The sequence below is a fragment of the Gopherus flavomarginatus genome, chromosome 10 (genome assembly GCF_025201925.1).
Source record: "Gopherus flavomarginatus isolate rGopFla2 chromosome 10, rGopFla2.mat.asm, whole genome shotgun sequence".
NCBI lineage: Eukaryota > Metazoa > Chordata > Testudines > Testudinidae > Gopherus > Gopherus flavomarginatus.
In genome coordinates, this window is record NC_066626.1 from 18,271,406 (window position 1) to 18,294,351 (window position 22,946).

General features: G+C 46.4%; 1 protein-coding gene across 2 annotated transcripts; it reads left to right on the top strand.

Moving 5' to 3' along the window:
* The first annotated feature begins 539 nt into the window (after positions 1-539).
* On the top strand, positions 540-21,507 carry IDH1 (isocitrate dehydrogenase (NADP(+)) 1). Of its 2 annotated transcripts, XM_050916184.1 has the most exons (10): positions 577-653; positions 963-1,135; positions 4,090-4,217; positions 6,170-6,461; positions 8,729-8,834; positions 11,746-11,923; positions 12,908-13,059; positions 16,630-16,770; positions 17,763-17,925; positions 20,576-21,507. In XM_050916184.1, exons 3-10 carry the CDS (start codon positions 4,096-4,098, stop codon positions 20,667-20,669), a joined length of 1,248 nt encoding a protein of 415 aa, XP_050772141.1. In that variant the 5' UTR covers positions 577-653; positions 963-1,135; positions 4,090-4,095; the 3' UTR covers positions 20,670-21,507. The 2 variants fall into 2 exon arrangements, with proteins under 2 accessions (XP_050772140.1, XP_050772141.1); XM_050916183.1 differs by lacking the exon at positions 963-1,135 and having other exon boundaries at positions 540-653.
* The last annotated feature ends 1,439 nt before the right edge of the window (positions 21,508-22,946 follow it).

Genomic DNA, 22,946 nt, shown 5'->3' on the forward strand with positions numbered 1-22,946 from the left:
TGGGGAAAATAGAGAAGAGAGCAAGTGTGAAAAATCGGGACAGTGGGTGGGAGGTAACAGGACTCTACATAAGAAAAAGACCCCAAAATCAGGACTGTCCCTATAAAATCGGAACATCGGCTCACCCCAGGAAAGTGACCTGGCTGCAGGGAGCCCTGCGGTTACTGTCGGGCCCCCCAGAGGAGCAGCGTTCCTGGGGGGAGTGAGCAGCAATACCAGCTCCCCCGGCAGCCAGCTCAGTTTCGCGGCCAGGGCACAGGAGGGAAGTGCAGGGGTTGGGGTGCAGGAGGGTGAGGCCGCCATAGGGGCAAGGGGGGGGCTCCGTGCCCACGGGGGTCAGGGCCATCAAAAGCCAAGTTCGCCCCGGGCACCAATCTCCCTGTGCCTCCCCCTCAGCCCCCCCGACTGGCTGCGGCCCCCCCTCTACCCGCCCGCCGCCCCGCCCGCGTGGGCCGCCCCCATTGGCTGCCCGTCGGCGAGGCCATTGGCGGGTCGGTGGCGGAGGCGGAGCCGGGCCGCTGGGACCTGGGCGAGCCGGGGGCCGGCAGGGGGAGCCCGGCCGGCTGCGAGCAGGAGCAGGAGCAGGAACAGGAACAGGAACAGGAGCAGGCCGGGTGCGGAGGCAGCGCTGCCCAAGCCAGTGACAGCCCGAGGTAAGCGGGGCGCCGCCCGGGCTCGGGGCTGGCAGTGACAGCGGCCCCGTCTGCCCGGGGGGCGCCGAGGCTCCGCTGGCCGAGCCGCTCCGGGGCTGGGGTCCCCGGGCTGGGCCGATGTGGAGAGGAAGGGGTCAGTCTTCTCTCTAGAAACGGGGCCTGATCGCTGGGCGGGGGGGTACAGGCAGCCCCCGCCCCCCCGCCGCAGCCTTAAACATAGAGACCTTTTCCCTTTGATCTGTTTGCACAGTCCCCTTTGGCCTCGGAGCACACGGTGTTATTATCTGACCTCTGTACTTTACACCCCAGCAAGCGCCGCCGTTGTGAATCTAACCGGCCCCCACCCAGGCTGAAAGTCACGATCCGCTTTGCCTTAAAGCGGGCATGGCACCTCCAGAATGGCATACCTACAGCAGCGCTAGCTGGCTTCTACAGACGGCCTGGATCTAGATTTGTTTTGCAGCTTTATACCCTTTTCAGAGGTCTGACAGTCTCTCCTGGGTGGGTGAGGGTGCAGGGGCGTGTCAAGGCTGTCCCTGCTCAGAAACAGTCTGAGTGCATGACTTCATTCTCCCCCTGGAAAGTTTACAGTGTTTCTGGTGTTTTCAAAAGATGTGCCTTTAAAACACTTCATTATGAGTTGCTGTGAAGAGTAGGATTTGTAAATCTTTGGAAAATACGAAGTGACAGTTCATAGATTGCAAATTAATATCAAATGACTGCTGCTTCATGACAAGCAGAGCTTCACAGTGAGACTCTATTGTTTAGCTTAGATCACTTTTACATTAGTACAGACCTAGTCTGAGTGGAAATGATTTTGTTTCTTTGTATAACCTAAACTGTGAATTTCAGCCAGTATAGTTATTCCCGAATAACCTCTCCTGTGGACATTTCTTGTAGGAGTGGCTTTTTTGCAGGGGAGGTTAGTTATTTCACTCTAGAAGGGGGTTAAGCTAAACCAGCAAAAAGCCAGTCTTCTTCCACAATAAGATTGGCTGTGCAGAGGGTTATAATGGCATAGTTATACTGCTATAACGTAAAACTTTCCCAGGCACACAAGGCCCAAAACCAAATTCTGATCTCAGTCCTTGCCAGCACTGCAATTCTAGCCCCTGTCATAGCTGCACTCTTGCACATCTCTAATGTGGATGTGATTTGAACTGTGTAACTTGCAATAATGTAAATAGCAACTACACTATGCAATGAGCCTCTCCTAATGAAAGAGTGTTGGGAAAGTCCAATCTAGGTCTTTTTGGCTAGGTGTGTGGGCTGAGGATATGAAAGGGGAGAAGATGTTTTAAAGTCCATGCTCTGAGGCAAGAATCTGGGAAACCTGAAAGGGATAGATCACTGAAGTAACTATCAGAGCTCCTTAATAGGGTGGCCAAATACCCCATGTAGCTGTTCAAATCAGTGTTTAGACATCTGTGTGTCTAAATGTTTTATCATCTGTTTTATAGGTGGGGAAACTGAGGCTCATAGGCCATAGCCATACTAGGGAAAGTGTTGTTAGTTAACATGTTTAAATGCATCTTTTAATTTTTTTCTACTGATGGCAAAGGCCACAGTGAGTAGCAGCCAAAAATTCAAAAATGGTCAGTTTTGGTTGCCTTATTCTGGGCTCTCAAACTTTTAAAACACCCCAAAATCAATGGCTTCTTTCTTGAAAGTGTTGGCTAAATGAATTGCTAAAGTCACCCAGAGCCAGAAACAGAACACAGAATCTTTTAACCAGTAATCCTGTGCCCTAACCACAAGACCCTTCTCCTCACTGAAAAAAACATGTTTGAGAATTAGGCCTGGAGTATTTATATGTGTGGGCTGAGCCTATTATGAGTTCAGCCAAAGTTTTGTGAATGGTCATTTATATAGTGGCTTGTAATAAGCAGTAGGTAACCACATCTAATATTGGCAAGGACACTATCTTTGGATATAATAAAAAAAAATTACCTTTAAAATGTTTCAGATTGGTTGTTATTCAAATTGATATGTCCAGATGGAATTATGAGCAGCATAAGGCTGCAAATTATTGCCACTTTGGAAGATGGGTTTTTAGAGGAAGTAAAACAGTGAAGCATGGTCTAGCAGTTGGAGCACAAGACTGAATCAAAAGTTCTCTGTTCTGTTCCCAGCTCTTCCCGGGACTCTGTATGACCTTGGGCAAGTCACTTACCCTCTCTGCCTCGCTTTCCCCATCTGTAAAACAGGCATGTGACCCCTTTCCTACCTCAAAGCTTCTTGTGAAGCTTAAGAAATGTTTGTAAATGGCTCCGGCATCCTCAAATGAAAGCTGTTGTATAAATTATGAAATATTTATATTAATTATTCCATTACTTTCACTTAAAGTCTAAGAATAGACTGGATACATGAATGCTGAATAAGTATTACTAATGCGAAGAATTTTTACTGTCAGTAAGGCTCAGTATTTACACATTAAGGCCCCAAATCTGCAAACACTTATGCCTGTGCATAACTTTACTCATGTGAGTCCTCCCATTGAATCCAGTGAAACTACTCATGTACATGAAGTTGTGCATGGGTATAAGTGTTTATAGGATCGGGGCCATAAGCAGGAGTTTCCTGTCTCTAAGTTGAGAACTTAAAATAACTAATGAGAACTGCCTATGAGAACTAGGTTGCGTTTGCGTTTGAGAAAAAATTGCCAAGTCATAGTTCTTGTGTAAGCAGAAGTAGTCACCAAGCGATTGTAGCCATTTGAAAGTAGAGCATAAAGTGTTTGAATAGTACTTTCTGTTGACAAGGATCAAAATGCAAATAAGAGCCATCTAGAGTCTTGATGGAAAATATTTTTAATGACCCTTGACTCCAGTACTTCAGTTTTTCAGAAAGCTGAAAGCTGTTTTCAGAAAGCTGATGCATTCCAGTATTTAACCCCAAAAACAAGATGTCCAAGTAAAGAGTTGTATTTGTATATCCTCAGCATTTCTGTACCAATGTGACATTTTACTCCTAAAGGGGGAAAAAAAAGCAGTGATGAGCCGATCTCTACTAAGATGAATATGTATCACCACCCTTAAGCATTCAAAATTCGTGAGTCTGGTCCCTGAAAAATCACGAGATTGGCTTAGAAACCATGAGGATTTTTTAACTAATAAATTTGGGACACTCTTTATTTCCCTTCTGGATTTTGAGCCTTTGGGAGGCACTCGGGGCACATTTTCACCTTCTCTCCACAATCACCAGGGATAGAAATGTACATGAATGTTAAGATTCTCACCTAATCAGAAGCATCCAGAAGCCGGGGCTTTAAGAAAAGCACCACATTTCAGGAGATTCACAATAAAATGAGAGTTGGCGACACTGCTAAAGGATTAGTGTTTGTAGGATTGGGACTTTTTTTTTTCCTGTTTATGTTAACAAAAATGTGCATTGCTTAATACAGAGACAGTTTAGTTTGTTTTTACATCTTATTTAGTTCAAGATGTCCAAAAAAATCCATGGAGGGTCTGTTGTGGAGATGCAAGGAGATGAAATGACTCGGGTGATTTGGGAACTGATTAAAGAAAAGCTGATATTTCCATATGTGGATCTGGACCTGCACAGGTAACCATATATTATACATGGCTGATTTACTGTTGGGCTTTGGTTTATATTTTTGCATATGTGGGGGTTTATACCATGTCAGAGAACTGGCCTCCCACAGACATCTCCCCTCCAGCACTCAGTGCTCCTCTGCTTGGTTTGCAAAATGATTTGTTCTGAAGAGCACCAGGAAGGGCTCAGTCATCTACTTAAAGCCACTACTTTGTGGTGAAAAACCTGTTTGCCAAAATGTCTTTCCTATGACCTTATTCCTGCAAAGCCTTTCACGGACAGTCTCCCTGCACTCACAAAGGTAAGAGGTGTATGCTCAGTAGTAAGTGGATTAAACTGTGCTGTGCCTCTTAGAAGGGACTGCGCAGGAATCAGAGCCCAGGTGTTCAGTTACCACCTTTGGACCTCTTTAATTCTGGGCTGCTCTAGGTCTGGTGATGCCTCCAGTGTTAGAGCAGCATGTATAGTTGCCTGTATGTTTTATGCAAGCTAAACTAGCTGGAATTCAGCCATTATTTCTTAACCCCCTGCCCCCAGCACATCCCTACACTGACAGCTTTACTGAATGATGATGTTGGGCTCCAACTGGCCTTATGCCAACATGGGGGGAATTCCCCACAGGGCTTTTTTACCCATTTAGGCTGCCGGAGTGGTACGAAGTGACTGTTGCAGGGGAGATGGAACAGGATTAAACCTGTTTGGATTAGTCTGTGACTGTTCACGCTTCTCACAGTTTCATAAACTGCATCCATCCACCTTTGCTCACCTCCAGAATAATAAATTAGGAGCAAGTTTTTAAGAAAACGGGGAGGGGGTATCACGCCTGTTGGAATGTGGTGACACTGCCTACAAGACTTATTTTAGGAAAATAAAGAGCTATTCCTTCCCTTCCTATCCTCAAAGTAGTAGGTCAGAATTACAGTGGCAGCAGCCATGTTCATGGTTTTTTATTTTCCCAGTTGTATGATGAAATCTTCAGTGGTGTCAATCATTAGTCAAACTCACCCAGTCTGACCTTTTCCCTACTTCCAAAGCAGTTTGCTTTTGTTCTGGAGCCTCCACCTCCTACTCGCCCAAGATTTACTGCTTGCTAGTGCCAAGAGGATCTTACAGGAACCTAGCAGCCTATTGAACACACAGTGTCTGGAGGAGTCCATTCTTAAAAAGTGGGGAAGGAGACCGACACTGTCTTCCCAAGTACAATGGATACACTCGTGCCCTGTTTTACACGTAACTGATTATACTTCAAGGACAAATATGCAGAGCACAATTGTTCATAAAAACAGTAATAAGTATAGTAAATGTTTTCCCCTCCGCTGTTTTAAAGAAATAAGTTCAGATGTCATTTTAAAGCGTAACAGTGTGCCGACTCCATCATCACTGGTATTGTTCGTGGGTCCTGTTGGTGTGCTTAGTGTTATGTGTTACACAAAGAAAGCCACAGTCCCAGCCCCAAGAAGCTTGCAGTAGAAGGGTCTGATTCACTCAGAGTTTATGCTGATTTGCACGCAGGCAGAGAGTCCCATAGTGGAAAATCCAGCGGGGAAGGCTGAAATAATGCAAAACAGCCACAACTTCACTTGAGCTGCCAGGGTGACAGGTTGATTAGATACTCACAAAGCAGTTGGGTACTAGTTGAGAATGTGACATGGCCAAGGCTGGGGATGCACACATCTGTGTACCCTTGCAGCAGATGCTCTTGGCAGGGCTCCTACACTACTCTCAATCATAAACTAAAGTCAGCCCTGCACCCTCACTTGCAGAAATCTTGAGGGAAGATACTGGTGTTAAGACCATCTACTTTCCCTTGTTTTGACTCCTGGTGGAGTGCAGGTTGGCTCGATGTAGATACCAGTAATGACAGAATTCTAGGACTGTGTGTGTGTTGTGCATTTATATCATGTAGGACCATAAGCATCTTAGACTGATCCATCAGGTGACTTTGACTTGATTATTTGTAGCTATGACTTGGGCATGGAAAATCGTGATGCGACCGATGACAAGGTGACAGTAGAAGCAGCAGAGGCGATAAGGAAGTACAATGTCGGCATCAAGTGCGCTACTATCACTCCGGATGAGAAGAGAGTGGAGGAGTTCAAGCTGAAGCAAATGTGGAAGTCTCCGAATGGGACAATTCGAAACATTCTGGGTGGCACAGTCTTCAGGGAGGCCATTATCTGCAAAAACATCCCCCGGCTGGTATCTGGATGGGTGAAACCCATCATCATTGGCCGTCACGCTTATGGGGACCAAGTGAGTTACTACTTTAGGGTCATTCTCTGTTACAGCATGCACCCAACACACGTGTGATATCTCTTAAAGGCCATATTTTAGCTGCTTTTTCACAGATCCACGAGAGGGGTGGAGATGCACTCATCATGCTCCAAGCTTATTAGCATTCTGTGTTTGTACCATGGTGCTGGTCGATGACTGGAGCTATCACAGTTCTACTAATAATATACAGAGGCCTATGCTGGAGGTAGAGTGCACTGTTTCTTATTAAAGAGTGTAGAAATTTCCAACTGCCCCGAAAGCAAGCTCACTGCCTTCGCAGTCTAGAAACAGAATGCCTCCAGCAACTGCTCCCAAGGCCCTCCTCCCACCCCATTGCTGCGGTGACTGTATAGGACAGACTCTACCCCTAAATTTTTTCCTTCCTCTTGTCCCAGTGTTGTTGAGTTGTCTGAGGTACTTCCAGGTAGCCCAACATCCAAATTACTTCTCGATTCTCCTTGTTTCCACCATGGGCAGCTTTTGAGGAGCCAGATACTCATTTCATTCACAAAACAACCCACAACCAACAAAACCTACTTGCTTGGTTACCTTATAGTTGTGCCTGGGGAGACTGACCAGTGGTACTTGGAAACCTCAGGCCACATCTTAATGAGGAACATTCCTATTCTTTAATGATAGCTAATACTGAGAGAGCTGGTGTAATATGAAGCTGAGAGTGTCCTCTAGTGTTCTGAAAGATGTCAGTCTATTTAACTGGAAGACCCACTCTGGCAGCAGAACACCCCTCCACCCCCAAGGAAAGCTCACTTTAATGAGACCTTTAGAGGGAGGAAGAAAAACATTTTGTTGGGGCAGAGGAGTCTCATTGCCTGCCCTACTCCTGTTCACGATGCACAATTGGGCCAAACGGTTTATGCAGGTGAGCTAATGAGGAGCTGGTGGGTGTTTTTGTTTTTTGGCAACATACTGGGTTCTTGCCACATCATTTACTTGTCCTGGGTTTGTTTGGTCTTGCAAATAAATCGTGTCATTTGAGCACCTGATTTAAATACAAGTTTGAAAGCTTAGTGAAAAAGCATTTGTCCTTCAAGTGATTGTCCACACAGATTCCACTTGGTGCAGAAATGGTTGAGGGAGGAATGAGTTTTGGTCTGAACCTGTTCAAGTGAAACGAAATGGCGTGGAAAGCAGTGTGCTCCCATGGGAAGGGTCCTGGACTGGAAGTCAGACCTAGGCTCTGTTCCCAGCCCTGCCACTCACCTGCTGTGTGATGTTGAGCAAGTCATAGCAGCTTGGTGCCTCAGTTTCCCCATTCGTAAAAAGGGAATAATGATACAGACCTTTGTAAAGTGCTTTGAAATCTATGGATGAGCAGTGTTATAGAAGAGTTAGGTAAGTCATATGCTCACCTAAAATGGTAGGCCACAGCTGAGTATCTAATTCCTAGGAGCAAGAAGAAATTGCCGAGCCCATACCTCACAAAAAAGAATAATTAGTCTTATGTCTTTAAGAAATAAATCAAGAGCACTGAATAATTAAGTAGGCAGTGGAAATTGCAGTAGGCTAGACAGTGTGTTGATAAAGCAAAAGAAGTGGAAACTTGCCAGAGCAAGAGATTAAAGTGAAAGGAATAATAGATGGGAAGAGAGAAAGGAAAAACAGTGAACTGTAGAGCTTGGGAAGAACATTTCTGATGTCGGCAAGGGAATGGTGAGAAGGCTCGAAGGCTGTAATGGAGAGTAGCCTAAAAAGAACCTAATGACATTTACCCAGGACAATTTGGAAGATGATACACATTTTTTGTAACTAAGTTTTACAGTTATGTGGGTTTTTTAGAGTATGTGTGTTGCCTGCGTGGGCAGTTTTCACCCATTCACAAATGCTTAAGAATGATTGTTACTGTAGTTAGGCCTGTTTGGAATTCAGGGCTCAGAAGTGAAAGGTTAGACACTAGTAGCATAATTCACAGCCATTGTCAAGAGAGTGTAGTTTGGAGCATAGTTGCGTTAACCCAATTATGAAATGGAATCAATAGAATTTCCCAGAATATCCCTTTCCCTTCCCCCACTGAATATTAAACAATATTTTTAGAGACCTGCCACTTTAAAATCATCTACATCTGGAAAATGTACATTTCTGCATTTTTCAGCTCTTTTACTGCATCTATTTCCACATTTTTCCTATGAATGACAATTGCTATTTGACCAAACATGACTATTGCTCTTGCAGTTTAACCTGTGTATTGGCTGAAACTACTAAACGTAACTCTTCTCTCTTTTATACAGTACAGAGCAACAGATTTTGTTGTTCCTGGGCCTGGAAAAGTAGAGATGACTTATACACCGAAAGATGGCGGCAAACCAGTGACCTATCTGATCCATAACTTTGAAGGTATGTATGGTGTCACAAAAGCTGTAATTGTCACTGGTATTTGGCATGATTCAAGTTGATGGGTGTGTTAGATTCACTGCAGGGTACAGCATCTGTACTTTTAGAGGCCTATTTCATTTGTGTGGGAGGGGAGGAGAACGTTCCAGCGCTGAAAGTTAATTCAATTGTGTTGGAAATCATAAAGCAAAGAAACTAAATACAAAACACACACACACACCAAACATACCACTTCTCATGCATCTTGTGTGACGCTTGCGCCATTGGTAGCTATGCTATGCACTGCTCTTCGCTGACAGAGAGAGAAATTCTCACATTGCGAACTCCCCACCATGCTTTGGGCTAATTGGCAGATTCTGTCAAAAAGCCAAAAACTGCTTGGAGAATGAACTACTTCTATAACTACTAGGGGAAATCCCCTCCCCCCAGATCAGGGCTGAGCCAAGCTGACATGGTAGTGTGTGGGCTCCCGGCCCTGCTGCTGCACTCTAGATAAACAAAGCATTTGGTTCACCAAGGCAGTGAATCAAATGCCTTTCACCAGCACTACGCCATGCACTTGTGTTGAAACTGACATTTACAGTAATATGTGAATTATGTACAAATGTGCAAATTATCTTCTTTAAATTATTTTCAGGAAAATGTTACACTTGAGGCTATACAAAACTTGGTAGCTATGAGACCCCTAACCCTAAAAGTTCTTTGGAGGACCTTGTAGTCAATCCCATTCTGCCCTGTACATCACTAAGCATGGCAGGCCAGGTGCCAATTTGCATGCTGTGACTAATGGAGACTTGGATCCTATTCCAACATACTTAGGTTCAGCTTTTATGAAACTTGGTTTAATACCCAATGTCATCTTAAAACAACTTTGCTTTTGTGACAAACAATCAAACCTTCTTCAGTCATGAAAAGGTCTGGCTATTTCCCCAGCCACCACCAGGTACCTCTGTAATAAGCTCAACTATTTCTCTCATTACCAGGAATACACATAGGCAGTGGTTAAGTTATCTTACGAGGCACTCCTTCTAAAAGTACATTTGGGGTTTTCAAATGAGGGATGTCGTCATAAGAAAACTTACTGAAAAATACTTTGGCCAGTGAGACATTTCAAATTAGGCCAGATCCTACAGACCTAGGCAAACCTCCCATTTAAGCCAGTGGTAACTTTGCTTTGAAAATAATAGTGAAGGTCTAACGCAGGGGTTGGCAACGTTTCAGAAGTGCTGTGCCGAGTCTTCATTTATTCACTCCAGTTTAAGGTTTCGCGTGCCAGTAATACATTTTAACATTTTTAGAAGATCTCTTTCTATAAGTCTATAATATATAACTAAACTATTGTTGTATGTAAAGTGAATAAGGTTTTTAAAATGTTTAAGAAGCTTCATTTAAAATTAGATTAAAATGCAGAGCCCCCCGGACCGGTGGCCAGGACCCGGGCAGTGTGAGTGCCACTGAAAATCAGCTCGCACGCCGCCTTCGGCACGTGTGCCATAGGTTGCGTACCCTTGGTCTAAGGCATTTGGATAAGAATGAGCCCATTTCAGGTTTCTCACTAACGGCCCCAACCAACTCTTTCTGAAGTCAACGAGAAGACTCTCATAGAGATCGGCCAATGGGAACTGCCTTATTGAAGTCTGTGGGATTTTGCCATTGATTTAAGTGGAAGCACAGTCAAGCCTAGGAACCTCAATCTTTTCGTTTTAGTAATTGTCAACAGCAGGAAGACCATTCCAGCGGGTCTAGTTTTGATCAAACTCATGGCAGATACAGCAGCCTCTAGTAAATCTCACAACTCAAAGAAGGGGGTGTGCATGCTGCTGTGAATCCTACCCTGCTGTAATTCAGACCAGAAGAGATGACAGGAGGGTTCAGGGGAACTGTATTTCCTTGGCTGACTGGCTCTGTACTTATTTTTAAATCCATAGCTCCTGTTGTTCCCAATAAAATCACCAGAGTTCTCTGTGATAGTTGTTTCTGCTGCAAAGGGTGATTCCACTTCTATATGCCACACACCGTTTTAATGTATGTACTTTGGACTAAATAGGAAGTTAAGGAATGTTAATGTCTAACTTGTCCCACCCTGCTGGTCCACAAGCAGGTCTCTCCTTCCTCCTCCCAGGGTCTCTACTGAGGAAGGGATTACAGACTGTGGAATGGAAGACATGCACAGTTTTCCTGCCTTTCCCCTCAGACGTACACAGGCCGTGCACAACCTAGTCAAAACACTGTCCAAGGCTGTGTTGTCTCTTCTCTATAGCCCTTATGGGGTATCTAGGAACAGGAGAGCATTCCTTGCAGCCTGCTGACAATGAACCTGTTCTCTCAGGGAGCCAGAAGAGGCTGCAGTGAGGTCTGAGCCAGTGAAGAGATGCAGGGCCTCCACAGATGACCGTGGATTCCCGGGACCCATGTAGTATGGAGCTGGTCCCCACAGCTTTTGTCCACACTGTCAGTGGTTAAACCACCACTTCAAAGAAGTAGGATCTCACACAGCAATTTCCTCCCCAGAACCCTTTTCCATGTGTTTTTTTTTTTTCTTTCTATGAGTAGTGGTGATCTGGACTGTAGTTAGGAGTCGCTGAAGGAAACTACATCTGGCCTACAGCCATGTAAAAAGTTACTTAAGCTTAAAGATCCACCAGGGACCATGCCTAGCTCCATACCTCACAGCACTGAGAGAATTAGACAAACGATGCACATATGGGAGGAGGAGTCCTATTGTTTGTAACTGAATTCCATCCTGTTATACTTCACAGTCTCTAGGACTGCATCAGGAAATACAGACTGCCGAGGAGGATTCCAGCCTGCTGGCTGGGAATTCTGTAGCGTGCTGTTAGAAATGGGGTGGGGGTTTTAGCCAGTGTTGTAGCTCATTCTCATTTACTGTTCTCTTTTCTCCCTTTCCTGATAGGCTGTGGTGGTGTAGCTATGGGAATGTATAACCTTGACCAGTCCATCAGGGATTTTGCACACAGTTCTTTCCAGATGGCATTATCTAAAGGCTGGCCCCTGTACATGAGCACCAAGAACACCATTCTGAAGAGATACGATGGACGCTTTAAGGACATCTTTCAGGAGATCTATGAAAAGTAACTAGTACAGATTACTTCCAGTTTTTCTCTTCTAGAGCATTTTTCTGTAGTAGAAAGATGGTTCTTTTATTCTTTGTGAACCCCCACCATCATTCAGAGCCCAGACCTGTGAAGTGCTCAGCACCCCCTGCTCTCATTGAAGCCAGGATGGGGCACTCAAGCATGTACTTAAGGGCTCTCCTGAATCAAGGCTTTGGTGTCCATCTCCACTGGCATCTACTGAGGATAAAAAGAAAGCTCTGGAGATTTGGATGGAGTCATGGAAAATCCCTAGCTAGTTGCTTTAGAACTTGACCCTCACTATTTTTTAGTAGAGCATTGCAAGTCTTCTCTCTGTACATATGTGTACTCTTAAAATGGCTTACATTATAAAGAGAGAATCTGTCTAGATTTCAGTAAATTGTTGCTTGGCCTTTTTTGAAGCAAGTATCTTGTCCTACAGCTCTCACAATTAATTAGGGAGTTCCTTGAGTATTAGACTCCAATTGATCCCAGAAATAAGATCACACAAAATTCCCTGTAAATTGGTGTCAGAAGCATGAATCCATATTCTCCTCCCGTTCACCAGTTTAATCCCTTTAAATGCAGCTGAGTTGCTGTTGATTTGCCTCAGTGTAAGAGAGAACACCATTGGGGCTACTGATTCTCAAGGCTGAATTCATGAATTTTATGTTTGCTCTTTGTCACATATTTGAGGAGCTCAGCCATTGGTTGTCTTCCCTCCTCCCCCCACCTCTGACTGGTCACGTGCCATCTTTATATGCATGCTTCATAAAAACCTATAAAACCAGGAGCAAAATGTACATACATCCTGTCCTTTCAGGTGCGGTTCGAGGCCCATAAACATCTTCATCTGAACCCACAGACCCTTTCCTCTCCCATTTCCTCATGCAAGTTAAGCATTTCAGCCTTTCACCTGCATGTTTCACTGACTAGAATTGTAATTGCCAGAAGCTACCTGGTGGTTTTCTTGTCTTTCAGAGAATACAGGCCCCAGTTTGAAGCCCAGAAGATCTGGTATGAGCATAGACTCATCGATGACATGGTGGCTCAAGCCCTAAAATCTGAAGGTGGCTTTATCTGGGCCTGTAAGAACTATGACGGTGATGTGCAGTCTGACTCTGTGGCACAAGGTATGTCCTGTTCCTGTTCCAGCACGTCGCTGGGCTAAGCCTCGATAACAGTCAGGCCACCAGCCTCACACCTGTGCATATGCTTATCCTAGAGCCACTGCTTTATCTCCAAACTGTTTGCAGTTCACAGACTCAAGAAAACGAAGTATGAGATACAAACTTAGCTTTAAAAAGAGAGCATCCATCTTCTATTTAGACTTCTTTGTATGATGGCTATTCCAGTGCCACAAGTACTAATGGCTCTAAACCCAAAGTGCTTGCACCAGTAGCTGGAATTTGGTCACCAAAATGCCTGCATGACTTAACCCAGGGCGCAGCAGCGAAAACTGAGCATGGAAAGGTCGCCTCAGCAAATTGGCTCAATGCCCCATGAGCAAAAAAGAAATTGTAATGACACAAAAATGTAACCCAAATGCCAAGAGCCAGATAGATATTGATATGAATAAAATTCGTAGCTCTTGGTAAGAATCCTACCCAAAGATGTGGCCTGTTGGCATGTGTGTGGCACTCGCAGGAAGAACATGAGTTGAGTAGTGTTCTTTCTTTAGCACCATCAGCAAATTTTGCCTCACACAGAACTTAGAGGGATTCTTGTTCCTTGCCCCAAGAAGCTTCCAGTGACCCAGATCTCAGAGACCTGGAAGGTGAGAAGGTGACATGAGCTCCCAGTTTTACATCCCCACAAGCTCCTCCTGCCGGAGGGGATGGCACCAGGAAAACAGGTTTTGTGGTTTTGTTTGTATTTGTTTGTTTTTTCCGTTCCCTCAGGCTCTCCCTGTGGCTCTTTCTGTGGGATGGAGCACTCAAACCCAGTGATCTCATAAGTTGTAAGGTTCTTGGAACACCTGTTCAAGTATGGGAGTTCCAAGCACTGGGACCTGCAGGTTGGGACCCTAAGTGCTGAAGAATGTAGGGGAAGGAAGAATGGCCATGTGGTCAGGGCTGGATTAACCCATCACTGGATCCTAAGTAAACATACATTTCTCCTTGCCTAGTGCAGAGGGGAGGCTCTGGTAGGGTGACCAGGTGTCCTAATTTTATAGGGACAGTCCCGATATTTGGGGTTTTGTCTTATATAGGAGCCTATTACCCTCGCCCCGTCCCAGTTTTTCACATTCGCTATCTGGTCACCCTTGGTTCTGGAGAGGGGGAGGGGATTGGAGAGTGCCCACCACACTCACCCCACGGTGGCAGTTCATGTCCCATGGGGCTGGGTCCTGCTCCGGGCATTGTGACCTGGTGCATGAGGTTACAGCACCACTCAGGTTCGGCCCGGTCGCCCCTCTGTCATAACGGGTGGAGGGGGAAGTATCTGGGCCAAACATGACATGCTGCAACCCCAGGCACCAGGTCACAACGTGCAGTGTCTGGAGTCGGGAGCCAGGCCTAGACCTAGGGGACAGGAACCACTGCTGCAAGATGAGCGCAGGATGGGCTCACATTCTCCTCCGCCCCTGGGATCTCCCCTCCATGCCAGGCCAGAATTAGGGTTGTGGTGCCTGGATGAAGGATGGTTGGTGCCTTGGTGGCGCAAGGCATTGGAGAAGGATGACACTGGCCTACGATTTTAACCCCTTGATCCCACAAATTTGGGTCCTAGGCATGTGCCTGATTTGCCTGTGCATTAATCTGGCCATGCATGTGGCCAAGGCAGAGGACAGGAAGTCATGACACTAGTTCTGTCAATGCCGTTGGGTCCATGTGAGATTAGGCAAGCCCTTCAGTCTATCTGTGCCTATTCCTCTCTGAATTGGGGAGGAGAACAATACTCGCCTACCACGCAGAGGTTGCAAGGCAGAACTCGTCCGTGCTTCTGAAATGGTTTGAGATCCTCCCAAGGAGATGGCATGTTAATCAAAGTCATACTATGTTAGACAGAGTGAGCCAGGTCATTAGCTGGCGTGCACAAGTGTAGCGCATTGATGTTCCTGGAGCATGTCACTTCATACCAGTGGAGGACCTGGCCCAGACTACCCCGGATGACCAGGTGTGGCGTAGAACAAAAATTTAAATCTCTGTACAGGAGCAAGTTTCTCCTCCCACTCCCAAAGCCCTTTATCTGATGGAACTTTTCTGTAGGAATGGAGATGAATGTGACAAGGTAAATGTGGGGAATGAGTAAGGTGACCATATTTCCCAAAGGGAAAACGGGACACCACGTGGGGCTGCCCCAAGCCACTTACCTGAGCCCTCCCCCAACCCCGCACATGGGGCTAGCCCGTGCCTGCGCCTCTTCTACACCACACATTGGGCTGACCCAAGCTGCTGGCCTGAGCCCTGCCTCTCCCACGTGCAGGGCTCTTGTCCAAGCCCAGCCTGCTCCCCATGTGGGGCTGGCGTAATTCCTCACCTGAGCCCTGTTCCCTCCCCTCCACGTGGCTGGTGTTGCTGCTCGCTCAAATCCTGCCTGCCCTCACACAGCTGGCATTGCTGCTTGCGCAAACCCCGTTTCCCCTCCACCCCTAGGGGTGGCACTGCCGCTCACCTCCCCTTCCCGCCTGTTCCTCTGCGCCCCAGTAGGGATGCACGCCCCACTTTTTTGGCAAAAATGGGCAATTGTCCTGTTTGCTCTTGCCAGCTGATGATCAATTGGCAAGAGCAAATGGGACAAATGCCCATTTTTGCCAAAAAAAAAAAAAAAAAAAAGTCATCACAGCTGGGACATGGCTTCAAAAAGGGACTGTCTCGGGCAAAACGGGCCGTATGGTCACCTTAGGAATGAGGATTGACAGCAAAATACATGAACAGTTAAGAAGCAGGGCAGTGGAACTGGGAAGGGGGCAGGAGAAGTGCCGCCACAATGGAAATATTGTGGGGGCTCTGCCCCCAGATAAACTCTCACACACTGGGGCGGGGGAAGACGAGCAGGATCCACCGGAGCTGGAGCAGCCGCAGCAGAGCCCAGGATTGGGCCAGGGAGCAGGACTCAGAGGGACTGGAACGGGCCTGGGAGCAGGTAGGAACCCACCTGGACCTGGCTCCTGACACCTCCCCGAGCCAAGTCTCAGGGCCTCCCTCCTGTCTCTGCACGCACACCCCCTAAGGAAATCTTGCATTCCTCCCACTGCAGCTAGCTTTTCCCATTGCTTTTTTTCCCCTAGGAGAAATATGAATCTCTCTCTTGTTGGGACCACCGAGTGTGAAATCAACTGCAAAATCCGATTCCTAAACAGCCTTGCCGCTCCCATCCCCTTCCCATGCTGCCTTGCAGTTTTGAGTGACTCTTATTTCAGAGCTTTGGGAGTCAATGGGAGACGAGAGGTGCTCACAGACTGAGCTCATTGACAGAAAAAAAAAAGTGGCTGGTTATGGTGAATATGAATTTGCTTGAAGTGGGGAAAAATGTCTGCAGTTTTCTAGTGTCCTTGGTGAATAACTTCTATGATTCAGACACGAGAGCAACTTCCTAAGTCAGAACTGAACGAGTGGGTGTTTTAGTATTTAATGTATGGCTGTTACTCAGGAATTCTACGTTTGTTTGGCTTCCCTTGTGGCTTGGCAGAGTGGTGTAGCTTTAGCAGAGTCGGGGTTTTCAGAGGAAGACTTGACCCATGTGATTATAACCTGCAGGGTATGGTTCTCTGGGGATGATGACCAGCGTACTGATCTGCCCAGATGGCAAGACAGTGGAAGCAGAAGCTGCTCATGGCACAGTTACACGTCACTATCGCATGCATCAGAAGGGTCAAGAAACTTCCACCAATCCCATCGGTAAGGTGCCTCGTGCTTCTCTGACTGATTGCGACATGTAAGAAGGAGTTAAGACTGAACACCCGCATTGTTGTTTCTGCAAATGTCTGCATCGCAGAATGCCACACATGCTAATTGCATGATAATTTGTGCATCATCTTTGGTACTTCTGCCATGTACAGTACAAGCAGCTTGGAACTGACTGGATGGGAGCAATGAATTGTATACACAATTAACCTTTGAGATGTTCTGACATCCGTGCGTTAATGGTGTAGTAATGGCACCACTGGGTTGTTTTGCTTTCCCATAAAATAGGTTTACAGCTGATAAGCACAAGTGAGCAGAGTATAGGTTTGTCTATGTGAACACTTAGTTCACCACAAGCCGGGGTGTAAATTACCCTGCACATGTGGACCCTGGTGCGATGCACTAAAGAGTTCCCTCGTGTGCTTTATTCTACTCCTGTGTAGATTAAAGCATGCTAGGAACTTTTAGTGTGGGGCAGCAGGGTCCCCATGGGCACTTAGCGCATGGCAGGCTCGTGCAGGATAGATTCACTCCCCAGCAGCCCATGCACTACGTGGGTGTATCAACAAGCCCTATAAAATCATGATAAAACATCATCTGCACTTATACTAGTTCTCCGTGCATCGTGTTACAGGGAAGTAATCAGATTCCAGCTTGTATGGTATTTCATAACTTTGGATGTTTTAATTGCATGTAGCTCTTCGTATTGGCCTCTGTTCCTCTCCATCATGTACCACAGAGATACTGGAGCTTAAAAAAAGATAAGGAATAGCACATGAGCTGCTTTAAAACCCAAAGAAAAGACAGTGACGTGAAGTCACTCCCGTTCGCACTCCAGATTTTCACTGAAAGTTCAGCTTTTTTCATTGGCCTTCATCAGTTGTTCCATTTCTTACTCGGGGGATTTCTTTCTTGTTTGTTTGTTTGTGACAGTGCAGCCTCATCTTATTGTTTCAGCAGTGCAGTTACACTCTCTTTCTCTTTAGCCTCCATTTTTGCCTGGACTAGGGGACTGGCTCACAGAGCTAAACTGGATAACAATGCCGACCTCAAGAACTTTGCCACCGCCTTGGAAGAGGTCTGTGTGGAGACTATAGAGGCTGGCTTCATGACAAAGGACTTAGCTGCTTGCATTAAAGGTTTACCTAAGTAAGTATGCGGTGTCTGCATTGCCCTTAAACAGGGCCGTGGCATTGCTGTTAAAGGCTGTAGTGACCAGTAGTGCATGGCAGGCTGGTGGGGGGTAGGTTTAAAACCACTGTTTATTATTATTTATATTACTGTAACAGCTAGATGCCCTCATCATGGACCAGCAACCTTTATGCCAGGCGCTGCACAAGCACAGAATAATCAGAGTAGCCGGCTCTTACATAGATCTCAAAGCACAGTACAAAGGAGGTCAACATCGTTAGTCCTGTTTTACAGACCGAGAAACTGACGATCAGAGTGGTGAAGTGATTTGCATATGGTGAAGAGACAGTCCTTGCCCCCAAGAGCTTCCAATCGAAGTAGCTCAGTCCATCCTGTCTGGCCAAATGGTGTAAGACCCCATGTTGACCAGAACAGACTGGGAGAGGGTTGCCATGGGACGACTGTCTTACAGTGACACTTGCTTTTATTAAATGCAAGTGTGAACGGCACTAGTATGAAGGCTTGATTTCAACACTTCCTAAAACCTACAGAAAATAGAATTTTGACAATTCTCTCCTTCACATGCCCGTCCATGGTGACTAGATCTTCTGTTAAGGGTGCCGGGATAGTCTTGCATACCATCTGAGCTGCAAACACAGTTACAAAGTGAGGCAAGTAAAGAAGGGCCAATCAGATCCCACATCATGTCCTTCTACTGTCTTAACATTCTAGTACAGAACTAAGCCATTCAGCTCAATGTGAGTTGATCCTGTTAACAAGGGATTGAAGAGAATTGTGCATTGTATAGTTCAAGACTGACTCTACAATCTCTTGGGCAGGCCACCGTATTTACACTTTCCCTATCAACTGTAATATCTGGCCCAAGCCTCCACATGCCTGATGCAAATCAGTCAGTCTTGCAACTTTTCCAAGGATGAGTGAGAAGTGCCTGTAGGCGGGAGGGGCATGTTGTTTTACTGACAGAGCAACGAATATACATGTTCCCGTCATAAATCAGTGAGTGGGGAGTGCCAGAAAGCCTAAGACCAGTAGCAGCAACAAAACAGGCAAAAGGGAAAGCAGTGCTGCTGTTAATCCTAGGCAGAGGTTGTCTTACTAGTCTATGCACTAGGTAGGACCTATGTAAACAAGAGCTGCAGGTTCAAATCTGGAAGAGGGCACCTCAGTCCTTTCTGAGGTAGATACAATATGAAAGTCTGAAAGTCTTCTACATGAGACCTTGAGTGATGTCTTGTCTGCTCTGGGGATCTAGAAGATCCCTGGCACTTTTCATAGGAGGAGGGGTTTGCCCTGCTCTCTTTTGTCCAAACATTTCCCCCTTCCCTTACTGTGCATTCAGCATAGTACACTGTTATCGACACGTCTGCTCCGCTCCTGCACTGGCTTCATTTCAGGGCTGGAGCCTGCGTAGCTGACCCTTTTGGCTGAATGGTGCTGATGTGGGTTTTACACTCTCCTAATGAGACATTAAGCTGTTTTAGAGACTGTTGAAGCATAGGTATTTCGGGAGGTTGTTTTACATGAATCCTGAATGAGCTGCAGCCACAATCTGTCTAGGAGGGTGCTCCCCACCCACCCGGCCCTCTGGACCTTATTATCAGGCCCCAGCCCCGCAGACCTCAAGTCCTCTCCCTTCTGTAACATGAGCCAGCTGTGCGACTTACAATTTGTTTCCGAACCATGCCTAGAGAATAGCTGTACATGCTCATGCTCCACACATTCCATTGCCTCACCCTCATGTCCCGCCCTGACACCAAGTGGCAAGACCTTTTACCATCCATGGAGGGTGAGGAACCCTGGTGGGCCAGCCTGTATTCCACTTTGGTCCTACAGCAGACTGGGGAGATCAGCTGGTGGCTCCTTCATGGAGCCATGAGCACGGCTGTGTGCCTGGCGCATTTCACCTCCCTCCCCGACACCTGTCCCTTTTGCAGCATCGGGGAGAACCTGGTGTACATCTACATGTAGCATGCCAGGTTGCAGCCCCTTTTCCTGCTCCTCCAGATCCTTCTCCTTAGGTTCTGGCTGCCCTTTTCCCCTCATCTCCTGATTTATGCAAGCCCTATCCCAGCCCCATGAAGTCAAGAGACCACCTCCTAGCACTGACCAAGGTGACCATCTAGAAAACCAGGAGGAGGATGCAGGATGGGAAGGTGCTCTGCAGTTGTGGGGCCTGTTTCCATTCCTTGCTTCGATCACGCATCCGGGCAGAGTTCCTCTGGGCTCTGTCCACTGGCTCCCTAGACACCTTCAAGGAGCAGTGGGTGCTGTCTGGGGTTCTCTGCTCGGTGTCCCCTTCTGGATCCCAGATTTTGGCCATATAACCTCACTCCTGTCCCTGTTTTTCATCTGTGGTCCCCCGAACTTGCTTGAGCCCTGGGCTCAGTAGCTCCTCCCCTTCGGCTGAGGGAGGGGCCTGTACCTCCAAAATGCAGTAGGTGGTGTTGCCTAGCACTCTGTGACACTCCCCTGCAGTCCTGTTACAAGGGTCCCTGCACAGAAGTAACCGTCACTCTATAAACTGATCAGTGTTTTATACTCTTCTTCGGTAGCATTATAACTCAAAGCCTGAAGAGCGTTTTTTCCCTTTACACTTGGCAGCGTCAGTGCCGTAAGATTGTTGTTTGGTGTGTTTTTCCCTCTGCAGCGTGAAGCGGTCTGATTACGTGAACACCTTTGAGTTCATGGAGAAGCTTGCAGAAAACTTGAGCCTGAAACTAACCTCTCAGCCCAGACTGTAAGGTCAGACAGCAGGAAGCACTCTGCAGAGAAGCCCGCCTGTCTGGTGACTGGCTTATGCTGCGGTGTGTAACATTTCCTAGTCCTGGGAGAATTGACACGGGCACCTGTTTTAAAATGAAACCTGTTTAGAAACCTGTTTTAACTCATTAACTGGTGGGATGTGGGGTCTATTTTGCCAGCCATCTGAATGTGGTAGGACACCTGACAACAGTGAAAGCAGGCCAGGGCTTCTCTCCTCCTTGATTTATCCCTCACTACTGCCTCTTTCCCCCACTTCTTCTGCCTCGCTTCACAACCAGAGGATGGTACATGAGTGGCTAAACCAGTGGTAACCTACCGTACAACAGACATAGAAACTGGAACAGTCCTCTCCTCTCGTGCCAGCAGCACAGTAACCTCCAGCTTTTCAATAGTCCGTCCTATGAATGCATTAAACCAACTTCCCTGATAATGGCAACCAGAGCGCAGTAGCCTGGTGATGGGGGGTTCCTTGAACACTTAATGAATGCTGGAAGCTTGTTTCAGTTTCCCAGAGTAAATGGCTACTAACCCATGATGTAGTGGGGTGGGGGGGGGGAAGGGAAGTCTCTGTATTTCATTCTACACCCTTCTTACTGTATGGGAATTGTTACCTCCTACCAGTGCCCATGGATTTCATAAAGGTGCAATTACTCGAGCTGCTTTCTTCAGGCAGCTGAATGCTTCTTATTCAGTCTCTTATATTGTGACACTTCAGTGTTCAGCATTACAGTCTATTGTGAAACACTATTCCAGCCATGGTTTGTTTTCCTTGAAGGATATTTTAGTCTGGACTAAAATAAAACCAGAACTAACATCCTCTTGTGTGTGTGTGAGGGGGGAAAAACAGAACCATCCACAATAAATCCATTTAACTGCATCTCTCCACAACCTATCAACCCAGTTAATGCTGCGACAGATTTCATTAAGCAAAGGCTAACATTGTAAAGATATCCTACTTCAGATGTAAAATAACTTAATTCTTCTTTAAAACTCCTGTTTGCTAGTCAGGTATTTCACGTTTTTGCCTATGACAAGTTGAACTTGTCGGCAGTAGATGTAAAAATTGCGTATTTCCTTATTGTAAGGAAAAACGACAGCAGTGACATCGATTAACTGTCACTTCTAGTAATGGGTGAATATCATGTAGCTCCAGCTAGTGCATACCAGAGTTCACAAGGCTTTGCATGGCTCTGCACAATGTAATATGGCTGAAGCCCTCCCCAGCTCCTTCTCTGCCTATGACCTAGTTACAGACAAGCACAGTTTCATCACGCCTGCAGGGCCCCCAGCCTGACTGCTGCTTGCTACCGCCCACCTCTTTAAGGCTCTGTGGCCTTGACTGGTAATCTCCCAGTTACAGTGGGAAGCCCCAAGAGGTTAGTGAAGCAAGGAAATATAGTTAAGAAATTGCCTGCCAATGAGATCTATTCGTCTGTGGAATCATGTGCCCTGGAATGTGCTGGAAATCCCACCCATTCCACATTTAACCCCTACTGGACGCTACACTTGAAGATATGGAAAAATCCTGCACTGGCTGGGGAATGGGGTAGATTACACCTTGTATTCCCCCTCCCCCCACCTACTACCACCCAAAACCTCTGGATTCTCTGGCCACGGCTGTGGAAGTTGAGAGGTAAGGTGAGGGGTTCGAGTAGAGACCCCAAAAGTACAGATTTCCATGTGGCCACATAGGCATAAAGCTCCCAGGTTTGCATGACTGACCCTTTTTACAGTGCAGAAAAGCGGTAGGCATCTTACAGAACAAACAGGTGGTATTTTACCCTCTAATATTAGATGGGACTTATGAGAAGTAATAGCAAACAACAGGAAGCGGATGAGATGGGGAAGATGGAGAATTATAGCAATGAGATCATGAAGTCATTCGTTTTAGGCATGTGAACATCTTGCTCGCTTCATTCTGAGGGATTATGAATTGTTTCAGTTGTGGGCATTGCAGAAGACTCTTGAAGGGATTTGAGTGGTAGACATGTAGAGGGTGGGCACAGTAGTTTGGGAAAAGATTCAAATCTGGTCCGCAAAGCCCAAGTTTTCTCTAGAACACAAAACTTGCATTTTTGCAGGAGTAGGAGAACAAAGCAACCGCTAATGCCCGTCCATGTAGGCTGAAATGATATCTGCGATATGCCGTTTCTCTGACGTCTTCAGCGGTTAGATGTAAACAAGAATAGTAAAACAGACTTTGTACCCAAAGACCGTACATAATGGCAACTATAAAACCAGCAGGGACCAGATTA